This window comes from Podarcis pityusensis, assembly GCF_964106645.2.
Source record: "Podarcis pityusensis genome assembly, chromosome: 9".
In the NCBI taxonomy this organism is placed as follows: Eukaryota; Metazoa; Chordata; class Lepidosauria; order Squamata; family Lacertidae; genus Podarcis; species Podarcis pityusensis.
Genome location: NC_138034.1, coordinates 1,763,069 through 1,776,950, shown reverse-complemented (window position 1 = coordinate 1,776,950; position 13,882 = coordinate 1,763,069). Strand labels below are relative to the sequence as shown.

Below are 13,882 nucleotides of genomic sequence, written 5' to 3'. Positions count from 1 at the left end.
GGGCATCAGATAAGGTCTCAGTGGTCTCCGACTGGTAGGGAAGGGAAAATACATACAGTACAGATCCAAGTACTTGGAGAGCTGTTTAAAGAAATATATAACAAATAACCCTCAAAGCCCTAATGGTGCAGTCAAGCACCCTGACATGGAAGTAAGGTCCGTTAAGTAACTGGAATGACTGCGGAGTAAACCTGCATAGGTTTGTGTTGTAAAAGAGCTTTGCTTCTGCAGTGAGAATTAGAGCTGAGCACTTCAATCTTTGGCCAGCCTGAAGGGGAAGGGAGTGGAAGAGAGGAGGGCTCAAAAACCAGCGCTAGAATATGGGACAGGGGGCAGGCTGTTCAGGGTTATGATGGGAAGAAGACCGTAGTAGAGAAGAAGGCATCAGCTTGTTTTTTCTTGTCTCAACTGTTGGAAACTTCAGAAAACATCAAAGACAAATTTAGCATTTTAGAGTAAATGTGAAAACACTTGTAGTAAATAGATTTGTGGTATAAAACCTCACAAACAACTTACTAAACCTTTCACCCTCCTCTACATAGAGGACACATGCTGATGAGTTACCTCTGGTATATGAGTCATATGCAACTACTTTCTACTCAGAGGATGTCCATTGCAATTACCTAAGTTGCACATTCATCTCAGTGTGTCTACTGTGAGCATGGCTACCTTTCGATTTAACCCTCTATGCCAAGTGTGAGGAACATTTGGCCCTCCAGATGTGGCTCAACTACAACTCCCATCCTCCCTGGCTATTTGCCATGCTTGCTTGGGTTGATTGGAGTTGTAGTTCAGCAACATCTGGAGGAGCAATGATTACTGGCTGCTACTTTATATGACTGGCTTTATTTTGGCTGGCTCAGTTTAGTGTGGCAAAGGGTCTTCTGCAGAGGAAATCCAACCTTAGAAGTCTGGTTCTCCAGAGTCCAAGCAGGCCCAGCACAATTCTGGTGAGACCAGAATTAGACCTGCAACTTCCCTTTATACTGGTACAGCGGTGCTGGGCATAGGGGGCGCAGGGGGCTTTAGCCCCCTCAATAGTTTGAGGCAGAGGGCCCAGCACCCCCCAATATTCAGGGAGCCGACACCCCCAGCCACCACCAGGCGCCCTCCGTGTACCCCTGTCCCCGCCTGGGACCCCAGGAGCTGGGAGGGGGCTGAGACGAGTGGAGCTGTGGCTGGGCGTGAAGAAGATGCTTCAGCAGCTCACTTGCATCCCGGAGCCAGGCTCTGGTGGGAGCCTGTTGTGGGGTGCCTAGTCACACCCCCTCCAGAAGCTGCACCCGGAGGCCCCCATGCGATACCACTGGTCCCGGCGGCCAGTCCCAGTCCCCAGTCTAACTGCTGCAAGCTCTTCCTACCTTATTGCCTTCACTTAGCTGCCATCCTGCACTGACTTAAAAAGCCCAGGGAACAGCAAAGCAGGTGTGGTCTCTTTGGGGAGCCAGCCTATTTGCATGGTCATGGTAAGCACCTGTGAATGTGGCCTGCTTCTAGGCTAGAGTGAGAGAGAAGGGCAGCAGCAAGAGGATCCTCAGCAGGGAGCTCTGGTGCTCAGCCTGGGCTCTCCGCAGGTGCCCAGCCACAGCTGCGGTGGAATACTCACGGAAAGGAGAAGGGAGTGAATGTGGACAGGGTGGCAGCAGAGGCAGCAGCTGCTGTTTTATGTGGATTAGCAAATTCTGCTTGCTCCATTTTGTTACAGCTGTAAGATGGGAAGAAACAGCCCAGTTCCTTATTTCAGGAGCTGCCAGTAGATAAGGCTTGCAGGCACTGCTGAATAGACTCATTGATTTCATTGGAGTGACACTGGAGGAAGTGGGTTTGCATGACTGGCTGCTAGAGGAATAAGCTCTCCTCTCTTAACAGCCTCCACCCCTCCATTTGCAGGTGAAGCGACAGGCCTTTCAGGCTGGTCTGGAATAAAAAAATATTTGCTACGCCCTAGACCAGCCTTTGTCACTGTCCTCCAGATATTCTGGACTAGGACTCCCATCAGCTGTAGCATCACAGGAACTGCAGTCCAGAACATCTCTGGAGGGTGCAAGGGTGGCAGAGGTTCCCCCAGGCCAAAGCAGCCCCGATCCCCGCTGGCTTTTCCTACTTAGGGAATGGGATGGACAATAGGACAGAGTGAGATTAGAAGAATATACAGTGGTACCTCGGGTTACAGACACTTCAGGTTACAGACTCCACTAACCCAGAAATAGTACCTCGGGTTAAGAACTTTGCTTCAGGATGAGAACAGAAATCGTGTGGCGGCAGCAGGAGGCCCCATTAGCTAAAGTGGTGCTTCAGGGTAAGAACAGTTTCAGTTAAGAACGGACCTCCGGAACGAATTAAGTACTTAACCCGAGGTACCACTGTATATTCACAGATGAGACTGGCTTCTTGAAGCCAGCATCTCTCCCTCCAAGGCACAACTTTTCCTGCTGCTTCTCCCACTGCAATTGGCACAAGCAATTTGGAGAATGGGATGTGCTGTGGAAAAGGAGGGTGGTCAGACCAAGCTTGTGGAATCGACTTTGTTTTCACTCGAAATCACAAGGCCCACAAATTGGAGTCAGGGTGCAAAGTAGTGGTGCGGAGGCAATTCCTTATTGTCCCCCATGACTGATACTCAGTTCATGCCAGGGTAGTCAATGCAGTGCACTCCAGATACTGTTAGATTAGAACAGGCATAGGCAAACCCAGCCCTCCAGATGTTTTGGGACAACAACTCTCATCATCCCTAGCTAACAGGACCAGTGGTCAGGATGATGGGAGTTGTAGTCCCAAAACATCTGGAGGGCCGAGTTTGCCTATGCCCGGATTAGAATTCTACCCCCACCCCCAACCATTGGGTTTTGCTGACTGAGGCTGATAGAAATTGTGGTCCAGCCACCTCTGGAGGGCACCCCTGAGTCAATCCAGCCTCCACTAGTGAAACTGAGCACTTCGATTTAGAGCAATTTATATGCATATAATGTGCTTACAAATGGGAAGGTGGTCTTGTTAAAGTTCATGAGAGGCAGGGAATAATACAACTGATGAGGCAGGTTTATGTTCTGCTTGGATTCTTCCCCCCAGTCTTGGGCTGGCTCTAAGTGCCACGTAGTGCACAGAGATTTCTGGCACCTGTGATAGTGCTGGGGGCTCAGCCGTCACTGTGGTGCGCATCCTCACCCCTGCTCAGTGAGGGATTCTGGGGTGCAACGCGCAGAGCATGTGATGCCCCCACTTCTAGTCCCTCTGAAGCACAGGTGTTGTATCCAGCTGGTCCTCCTCTCCAGCATAACCCAGGCACCGCAAAATGAGTTTTCAGCTCAAAACCGTAACACGGAGCAGGGCCAAAACTAGGATGAAGCATGCGGAGCATCCCTTATTGCCTGCTTGCATTTTTGCCAAAATTTGTGCTCCTTTCTGTTCTCCTCAATTGGATAAGGCTTCCATTTTCTAAAGGAAGCCTCCTTGCATCTGATAGCATTTTTACTCCGCTCATTAACCATGCAGGCATCCTCATGGACTGAGCAGTACCTTTCTTGATCTACGGTATACATTAAAATACATATTTAAATAATATATTCTTGTTGTTTGTCATGGTATTACAACTGTTGTTAATTTTTACATTGCAAAATGCAGGCTTGGCTTAGGGGCATGTTTCATGTTGGTTGTCCCAGAGGCAAAGATCTCTAGTTCTGGCCCTGATTCTCTGATGGAAGCCACTATAGCGATTTTGACACATGCAGGCACTTCTGGCTTTTCAGAGCATCTGATTTTGTTCCTGCTTAAGCTGTTCTGGTTTCTAGTGCATTTCTGAGCCCAGTTCAGAGCACTGGTTGTTATATTGAAAGCTCATCATTAACTACTTCAAGAGCTGCTTCTTAATGGGCATATATTTTGTACATTGAATTACATTTCCCTTTTAAGATACTTTGGAAGTTTCTTTGTTCTACTGAGCATCTGACTCTCTTCTGCTCTTTGTTTCCAGCTTAGCAACAGTGAAAATGTTTGCCATTTCGTTTGAAGAAAGTGCTCGCCAGCTAAATAGCCAGGCAAAAAGCAACCTCTGCTACGTTTTATCTGCAAATGGCATAACAGAGGAAATGATGGTTCTCGGGTCCGTCTGCAAACAGCGACTGAAATGTCACATTTTAAAACTTCTCGCCCAGTGATATTGATGGGAGAAGACTCTCTATTAGTATTCCAGGGACGTTCCTTGTGTGCTACCACTTCATTCATATTCACAGCTGCAATGAATGAACACAGCACATCCAAAAGCTACATATTGATCCAAATAGGCTAAGCTGAAGCAAGTGCCATCTACCCATTTCCTTAATTTTTATGAGAATTGGAAAATACTTCTGTTATTGCAGCAATTGCTGAGCCTGCAATGTCACAGGACTGCTTCCTGTGGGTATGATTTGAGCCCAGCACAAAAGATTACCAAAAACACACGCAAACTGCCTTGCATCAAGAAATGCAGCCTCCGTGGTCAACAGAATGGGCCTGCTCTCAGTTTTCTTCCCAGAGTTTGTAGCTTTGCCCATTGATCAGACAACACTTTGGCTTTCTGGGGTGTAGCTAATCTTGTCACTAACCCCCCCCCCCAAAAAAAAACCTGCCTCATTTGCACACAGATGATAGGGTGTTTTTTTGCTTCCTCATTTCAATACTCACCATTTGCCAGAACTGAAGTGAGGTTGATAGCAGAGCACAGGGGTGGGGCAAGAGGAGGGAAAGAGGAAGGGGAGACCTGTGAGGTTTGGGGTGTGCTTTCTCCTTCGGACTAGCAAGTCATTTCACACTCAGCTTCCTTAAACCGCCCAGAGCTGTTTTGCAAGCTGCAAAAGAGAGCTTTCCTCTTTTGGCTTCCGTGTGCTTGGCAGCCAGAGCCAACTGGGTTCCTCTCCGTCAAACTTTTGGTGCTGTGGGGAAGCCTGCCCAAAGGGGATCTTTCCAGCAGCTCCTCATGACACACCTGCAGTTCAAAGACGCCTTCTGGGTAAGTGCCAACGTCTTGATTTTCACCTTCATGGAGATAAAGAGGCAACACTGGCTGGCTGCGTGGTCTGAATTGATCTGGTGCCGCACTGTCACAATTTTGCCTGCAAGTTTGGTTCAGTACATTAGGAAGGTTTTCGGGGCACGTTTGCAAACTGGTTACCACAGGAAACTGCGGAAGGGGCCTCTTTAGGACACCTGAATCCTCACAGTCAAACGGTAAGGGACTTCTAGCGTCCACTTGTACTATAGTTTAAAGAATCACTTATTTCAAACTTTTAATTGCTAAAAAAGAGAGAAGGAAATGAACTCCTAAATGTTTAATTTTTTTAAAATTTTGAACGACTAACTTCTTTCTTGGGGATGCTGGCAGAACATGGGTCTAATGTTCATTGCTGTCGACAGCTCATGTTTCTATTCTTACGTGGTGCTTTTTGTGTTAGATATACAACTTTGCTAGTGCCGCTTTTATTTGGGTGGAGGGGATGCTCATGGCACCACACAGAGAGTGTCTTATGCAAAACCTGAATGTTATTATGCAAAGGTTGCCCCACCCTGGTGCTCAGGTGTCACCCTTGAATATCTTGACCTTTCCCAGTTGGTGGGGGTTGTTTCTAAAAATAAGGGCATGAAGAGCCCTCCTCCGTCAGACCAAAGGTCCATCGGATGCAGCCCCCTGTGATGTCGTGGTCCAGCCAGATGCCTTAGGAAACCAGCAAATGCGTCATGGAGGAAACAGCCCTCTGCTCCTCTTGCTCGCCAGTACTGACATTCAGTGATATACTGCCTCTGAATCTGGAGGGTAAATCCAGCCCATGGTTCCTCAAGCTTGTATCCCCAGATGTTGGACTACAGCTCCTATTATCCATAACCATTTGGCTAAGCTGGCTGGGGATGATGGGAGCTGTAGTCTGAGAACGTCTGGAGACCCAAGTTTGAGGAGCACTGATCTATCTAACATGATGAATGGCCTCTTGTTTATGGATGTAGGGGGCTTCAGGCTATGTTTCTACTCCACTTTGCCTATGGATTGGCCATCACACTCTGCTATCACAGGAGAAGACTTTTGGTTTGTGGGTGTCCCAGAAGCAGGGACATTTTTCAGAATTTGCCTTCCAGGCTATCATGTCCAGTTAGGAGCTACAGGTCATGGTGTGTGGACGTACCCTGGCAACTTCCTCACCACAGGGCTGCCCCAATGCATGTTGTTGTGTCAGAACAGCAAATGGCAAGGCCCTTGCTGCCCCGAGAGCACATAGGGTCCCAAGTGTGGTTATGTCAGGAAATCTCACAAGAACTTCTTTCTGCAGCCATGCCTTAAACCTCTTCTCAAACTTTTATTCTCTATGGGCCTAACTATACGTGCTTCTCATTGCATCTCTTGCAGCCGCATCTTCATTTTCTGTTTTATTTAGCTACAGAGGCAGCAGTGGGGAAGGTGTGGCTTTTATCAGGACGGCAGTATACAGGGAAGGGGGCTTTACCCCTGTCTCTGCTGCGCAGGTGCAACATTCCAGGGGTCTTGGCACGTAACCAGGGTTTGTGTTCCTATGGATTAAGGCACAGTGGAGACGGTAGTGTCTTTTAGAAAAATGGTTTATTTACACATATTTACTCCTGAGTTTAGGTGCAGGGGGTGCAGAGCATTACACCCCAAGAGTGTCTCTTGTTGCTCCCCTCATAGATACAGCCTGCTTGGGCCCAGAGCAGTAAACAGCCAGGCTCCCTGGTCTCTGCATGCAGCCTTTCCCAGCCAGCCCTGCATGGAATTCTCCTCCTGTTCCTCTAAACCCCTTTTATTCCTACGGTGACATCATGCCTCCCAGCAACCTCCCCCGTCCCAGCTTATATCATTGGACACTGAAATTCTAACCTTGACCTTCGTCTCTGATCATCTTCCTCTCATGGGAGGAGGGTCTCACAAAACCACAAAAGTTAATTGTTTGTGGACCTCTGGGGAGGAAAGATGGTGGACTGGTCATCGACTGCTTATACAGAGATGAAATGTATTGATTAAGAAACCAAGGTATATCAAAACTCCCTTTTGAGATAAGGGAGTTCAGGGATAAACCTCACATGTCTTCAGAAGGAGACATTCATCATGCCAGAGACAGAAGTTTTCAGGGGTGGAGGAACATCTCAAGGAAGGAACATTCACCAATCCCATGCACCACACAATGGCCCTCAAATTAGGGCGTCAGGTCAGCAAACCTCATTCTTTTAACTATTTCTGAGACTAGAAGTGGGACGCGGGTGGCGCTGTGGTCTAAACCACTGAGCTTCTTGGGCTTGCCGATCAGAAGGTCGGCGGTTCAAATCCCCGCGACAGGGTGAGCTCCCATTGCTCGATCCCTGCTCCTGACAACCTAGCAGTTCGAAAACACGTCAAAGTGCAAGTAGATAAATAGGTACCGCTCCAGCGGGAAGGTAAACAGAGTTTCCGTGCGCTGCTCTGGTTCGCTAGAAGCGGCTTAGACATGCTGGCCACATGACCCGGAAGCTGTACGCCGGCTCCCTCGGCCAGTAAAGCGAGATGAGCGCTGAAACCCCAGTCGTTTGTGACTGGACCTAACAGTCAGGGGTCCCTTTACCTTTAAGACTAGAAGTAAATACTAATTGGATTTTCTATCTGTCAGTTAATTAGCACCAAAGAACAGGTGGGCTGCTGGGGGCTGAAAAAACACTGGTTAACAGGCTAGAAAATAAACCAAAAGGTTTAAATTAATTACTGGCGACTTCGAAAGAATACAACTATTCTTTGAGAGAATAGTTGCCTGAGACCATCGGGCACGGCACTGACATCAAACAGGGCATTTACTGAGCCTGCCCCGCCTTCCTAGGCCCATCCCCTGATGCCGCCTGGTTGTTCAGGTTGGCAGATTCAGAGATCATTCGAGCAGACTTGAGCTGGCGCATGACGCTACAAGAACTTCGTCTGCTACAAGAACCTTCCCCCCCCTTTCCCCCTCCCCCCTTCCTTTGCCATTTGTTTTAGTCCTTTGTTTCATGATAATATTTAAGTTTTTGCTTGCTTACTGTGAGATGCTTGATTGTTGTTCTCCTGTTATTCAGGTGTTTTTTCTTCCTTTATGTATGTTATATGGTAGTTCTGTTTAGCTGTGGAATGTTTTGGGGGTTATTTTTTAATTTTATTAATTGGTTTGTCTAATATTATAATAGTAGGCTGATAAAGAACATAATAGTTTCATATAATCAGAGAGGTAGCTGAGGTTAGCTGGCTTGTTCTACTCGACTAATTAGAATTATCGAGTTGTTGATACTATAAGTAGAACAACTAGGCTAGGAAAGAATAACACCAATTGCCAACAATGGAGGCTAGTATGAGGCTTGGGATTGCTACCGTGGAGGAGCGAGGGAGGTATGGGGGGGGGCAGATGTTATTGGCGAAGGGGACCGAGATACGGATATGCTTGTACCCCTTCCAATCTGTGCCCCATCCCGAGGGACGAGGGTAGGGTGAGCAAGGATTACTCACCTCCGTCACTGGTGCTGTGCAATGCCAGGTCTATAGGCAACAAAACCGCCACCCTGCAAGATTTCTTTACCTCGCAGGGGGTCAACCTGGCTTGTGTGACGGAGATCTGGGTGTGCGAAGGGGAAACTGTTACCTTACGAGAGATGGCGCCCCCGGGTTTCTCCGTCCTCCACCAGTCGCGGACTGTGGGCCGGGGGGGGAGGGGTGGCATTATTAATCTGGGAAGATTGTTCTTTCAGGGCTCTACCATCGCCATCAATCCCCGGCATTGAATGTGTTGGCCTAGTGTGGGGCTCCGAGGAGAGCTTGGCTGTCTGGCTGGTGTACCGGCCACCTAGCGCACCAGCAGCCACCCTGTCAGGCCTGCTGGAGGCGGTGGCCGGCTGGGCCTTGGAGTTCCCTAACCTATTGGTATTGGGGGACTTCAACATCCATGCTGATGCCACTCCCTCCTCACAGGCTCTGGACCTGGTGTCTTCCATGGCGACACTAGGGCTCTCCCAGTTTGTTTCGGGCCCCACACATCAAGCAGGCCACACGCTGGATTTGATCTTTGGCGTAGGTATAGATGTGATCATGTCTCCTTCAATGAAGGTGCCATGATCTGATCACTACGCTCTGAAAGCCAGGATTGACTTTCCACCCCCACCCTGCTTAGGTGGCGAGCCGATTTGGGCTCGCCCGCAGAGGCTGATGGACCCTGATAGATTCCATCAAGCCTTGCGGGACCTTGGTCCCCTTGGCGACTCATTGACTGAGCTTGTTGAGGACTGGAATACCCAGCTCCCGGCAGCCATCGATGAGATCACACCTAAGCACCCTCTGCGACCCCGCAGAAACCGGGCTCCCTGGTTTACTGAGGAGCTCTGGAAAATGAAGCGGGACCTCAGATGGCTAGAGCGAGTATGGCAGGGTGCCCGCGACGGAGCCTCAAGAACATCTTATAGGGTTTTTATGAAAACCTACGAGATGGCAGTGAAGGCCGCTAAGAAGTCTTACTTCTCGGCCTCCATTGCATCCGCTATCTCTCCTGGTGCAATTATTTAGTATAATTAGGTCTATAACGTCCCTGGAGGGACAGCCAAATTTAAATAACAATTTGACACACAGCTGTGAGGCATTTGCGAGCTTTTTTGCGGAGAAGGTCCTGTTGCTCCACCGTGACCTCCCTGCCAATTTGGATACAATAACGAAACTGGAGGCCCCTCGACTGTCCTCGGGTCCAGTATTGGACCACTTTGACCGGATATCCCCAGCCGATGTGGACAGACTCCTCCGAGCTGGAAAGCCCACCACCTGTCCTCTCGACCCGTGCCCGCCTTGGCTGATTAGAGCGTGTCCAGACGAGGTGCGGGCCCCCCTGGGGGATATCATCAATTTGTCCCTTGGCACAGGGATATTTCCAGGGGAACTGAAGGAGGCAGTGGTGTGCCCGCTCTTAAAGAAAGCATCATTAGATCCTTTAGATCTATCCAATTACCGCCCGGTTTTGAATCTTCCGTTTCTGGGTAAGGTGATTGAGAGAGCGGTTGCTGAACAGCTTGGTGGGTTTCTGGATGAAACATCGGCTCTGGATCCATTCCAGTCCGGCTTCTGCGCTGGTCATGGGACTGAGACGGCTCTGGTTGCCCTAACAGATGATCTCCGCAGGCAGCTGGATCAAGGCGGGTCGGGCTGCTGATTCTTCTAGACCTGTCAGCAGCCTTCGACATGGTCGATCACAAACTCCTGGACCACCGCCTTGCCAACGTGGGGATCCAGGGCACAGTCCTTCAATGGCTGCGCTCATTTCTCTCTGGTCGGGGACAGAGGGTGGCGTTTGGGGGGGAATTGTCATCGCGCCACTCCCTGGTGTGTGGAGTGCCTCAGGGTGCGAAACTCTCCCCGATGCTTTTTAACATCTTTATGCGCCCCCTCGCCCAGCTTGTCCGGAGTTTTGGGTTGGGCTGCCATCAGTATGCCAATGACACCCAACTCTATCTGCTGATGGATGGCCATCCTGACTCGGCCCCAGACACACTGATCAGATGTTTGGAAGCTGTGGCTGGATGGTTACGGGGAAGCCGGTTGAAGTTAAATCCTTCCAAGACAGAGGTCCTTTGGTTGGGTCGGGACGATATGGGATTGGGGGGGGGGCAACTCCCATCTCTTGCGGGGGTGCAATTAATGCCAGCACCGTCCGTTAAGAGTTTGGGTGTAATCTTCGACACCTCCCTTTCCATGGAGGTGCAGATTGCAGCTATAACAAAGGCGGCATTTTTCCATCTCCGCCAAGCTAAGCAGTTGGCTCCTTATCTCTCTCGCCCTGACCTAGCCACTGTGATCCACGCGACGGTCACCTCCAGACTGGATTATTGTAACTCGCTCTACGTGGGGCTGCCCTTGAGACTGACCCAGAAACTCCAGCGGGTGCAGAATTCTGCAGTGAGACTCCTTACTGGGTCCTCGCTGCGAGATCACATTCACCCAGTGCTATACCAGCTGCACTGGCTCCCGGTGGAGTACAGGATCAGGTTTAAGGTGCTGGTTTTAACCTTTAAAGCCCTATACGGCCTAGGACCCTCGTACCTACGGGACCGCCTCTCCTGGTATGCCCCACAGAGAAACTTACGGTCTTCAAACAAAAACATCTTGGAGGTCCCAGGCCACAGAGAGGTTAGGCTGGCCTCAACCAGAGCCAGGGCTTTTTCGGCTGTGGCTCCGATCTGGTGGAATGCTCTGTCACAAGAGACCAGGGCCCTGCGGGACCTGACATCTTTCCACAGGGCCTGCAAGACAGCTGTTCCACCAAGCCTTTGGCCAGGGCACAGCGTGACTCCCTCCTTTGGCAATCTTCACAGAACTCTAGCCCAATGGTTGCCATCAATTTGATTTGAATTAATTTTATTGTTGTTAGCCGCCCTGAGCCTGGCTTTGGCTGGGGAGGGCGGGATATAAATAAAAATTAATTTATTATTATTATTAACTGATAAGATAGCTCTGAATCTGCTTTAAATTTTCAATTTATACAGCCTATAAATCTCTGTCTTGTACGTGCTGTGTTAGCTGCGAAAATGAAACAGAGGTTCTTAAGAGGAAGGAATGTGCAAGCAGAGACAAGTTCCTGGAAGTGGAACTTCTCCCAAGGGGGAGCTTAGCAGAACCCAATGTGGCAAAGCCAACACCAGATGCTTCTCCAATCGTTGATATCCTACAAAGCCTCCCAGATGAACAGCTGGCAGAGTTAAGATCCGAGGTGCGCAGAACTTTAAGAGAAGTTAGATCTGATCTCTGTCAGACTACAGAATGCACAGGAGCTGTGGGGAAAGATGTGGATTGACTTCTGCCTGAGCATGGGACAGCAGCAGGAGTTGGAGTGGATGGGAGGATGGAAACAGGAGAAAGGAAGGGGTTTAAGAGGCAATCGGAGATGGCAGAGATGAGGCAGAGAGAGAAAGGGCCGAGGGCAGAAACTGAAGCAAACACGGAAGAAAAAGCCTCTATGCTCTCAGTGATTGGTTTGGAAAAAGAATGGAAGAAGGATTTTTCCTTTTTCCTTTAAATCAGGATAAAGCAGGACCAACAGGAAATGGGACTGGAATATAAGGAACTGACTATGGTTTAATGAAGACACAAGCAAATAAGTACAGACTATTACACTATTAAGATTTGTTAGAGAACCTGGGGAGAAATTCATCATATTGGACCACAGAAGGACTATTTTGGTCACATAATAATAACTGAAGAGCTACTTTTGGACTTTTTGAGTGGAAAACGGCAAATTTGAGATGCCTGGGGGACTGGAGACTGAGAAAACAACACCTAGCAGACTGAGAAAAGGCTGGATATTAATGAAGCTAGATGGTATCCTGGCATACTTTGAATATTTTGCATAATTGTCATATACATAATCAGCAGCAGAGAGAATCAGAAGATCCTCTTTTCTTTTCTTTTGTTTCTCTTCTTATTTGTTTTTCTGTTTTCTTTAATTCTTGTTTTCTCTCAGTTAAGTCTATCTATATCTATGCTTCGTTTTCTGAAGTTTCCTATCTTGGATTGATGAAGATGCTTCCAGGAAAGTGACGGATGATAGAGAGGATCTCCCAGGGTGGGAGACTGGGGGAAGAGGGGGAAGCTCCCAGGTGAGAGCTGGGATGGCTCACTCTTCTGTGTGTGGAATAAGGGTTACGATATAATTGTAATAGTGGACCTGGTTTTTATTTTATTTTATTTATTTTTAGTTTTCTTCTTCTCTTCTTTTTTATTTTCTTCTTTTGCTTATTCTTGCTTCTGTCCTATTTATCTTCTTTAGATTAGTTTGGCTTTTATTGTATTGTATGCTGAAAACTCTTAATAGAATTGATTTTTAAAAACCAACTAGGCACCTTCCTTTGTATTACAGGATGGTTCTTCTCCCCAGGTGATTCAGACTGCATTTCTGCACTGCTCAGCTGTCTCACACCTGGGTGAAGAGGTCAAGCATTCAATCCCCTACATTTACTAACTCTAGAACTTATGGGGGGGATCTGGCACCCAGGAATTATGGGGGAACCTGCCCCCCCATTCATAACAGGGACTTTAACCATCATAACTGCAATGAAAATCTGTACTGGCCCGCCTTTCTTGTGATGCAAATTTGGCTTTGAAAAAAGCTTCTACCAAAAGCAACAGAAATCCCCCCCCCCAACAAAACCTAACTGCTTTACTGTGGTCTTTCTAAAATGCAGGTGCCTGTAATTAAATAAATAAAAACATGATTGCAATGTGCAAGAGACACCATGGACATTCTGTGCACTGTTTCTTACGGTTAGTTGTTTCTGTACCTGCCCAGCCCCACGTCAGGTGACTTACGTAGCAAGTGCAAGCATTTGGTAAGAAGGAAATGCCTTTTTTTAAAAAAAAGGCTGCTAAACAGGAAATCTAACTTTCCACCTTTATGACGATCTACTTTCCGTGCTGTATTCTTTGAACTAGGAAAGTAATCTTTCCGTTTCCGCTGTGGTGGTCTGACTTCTCTGACATCCCGCTGGCAGGTGAAGGGCCATGGTTCAGGGGCAGAGCATTTATTTTGTATACAGAAGGTCCCAGATTCATTCCCCGGCATCTCCAGGTGGCTCCGGGAGAGACCCTGAAACCCTCGATGACCACTGTCCGTCAGTGGAGACCATGCTGTGTTATGCGGACTGGCAGGTCTGTCTTGGTGTAGGTGCCTTTCTGTGTTCCTCTCTTATGTGGGCCTGTGCTGCTCCCAAGTCTTCCAATACCTGCGCTGGCTACGGCTCCTGGAGATCAGCCAGTGCGGGTCAGGTATAGGCACATGGCGGATATCCTGTGGAACTCGCTCCCACAGGAGGCAGGGATGGCCACCAACATGAATGGACATGTTCATGGAGAAGAGGGCTATTTACGGCTACTCAGACAGCA

General features: G+C 48.5%; 1 protein-coding gene across 1 annotated transcript in view; it reads left to right on the top strand.

Annotated features, from left to right (window-relative positions):
• The first annotated feature begins 4,741 nt into the window (after positions 1-4,741).
• Positions 4,742-13,882, top strand: part of PSTPIP1 (proline-serine-threonine phosphatase interacting protein 1) — a 42,604-nt gene continuing 33,463 nt past the window's right edge. Inside the window, exon 1 of the mRNA XM_081021575.1 lies at positions 4,742-4,984. Coding sequence (XP_080877701.1) covers positions 4,952-4,984 — 33 coding nt within the window. The 5' untranslated portion in view covers positions 4,742-4,951. The remainder of the gene's footprint in view (positions 4,985-13,882) is intronic.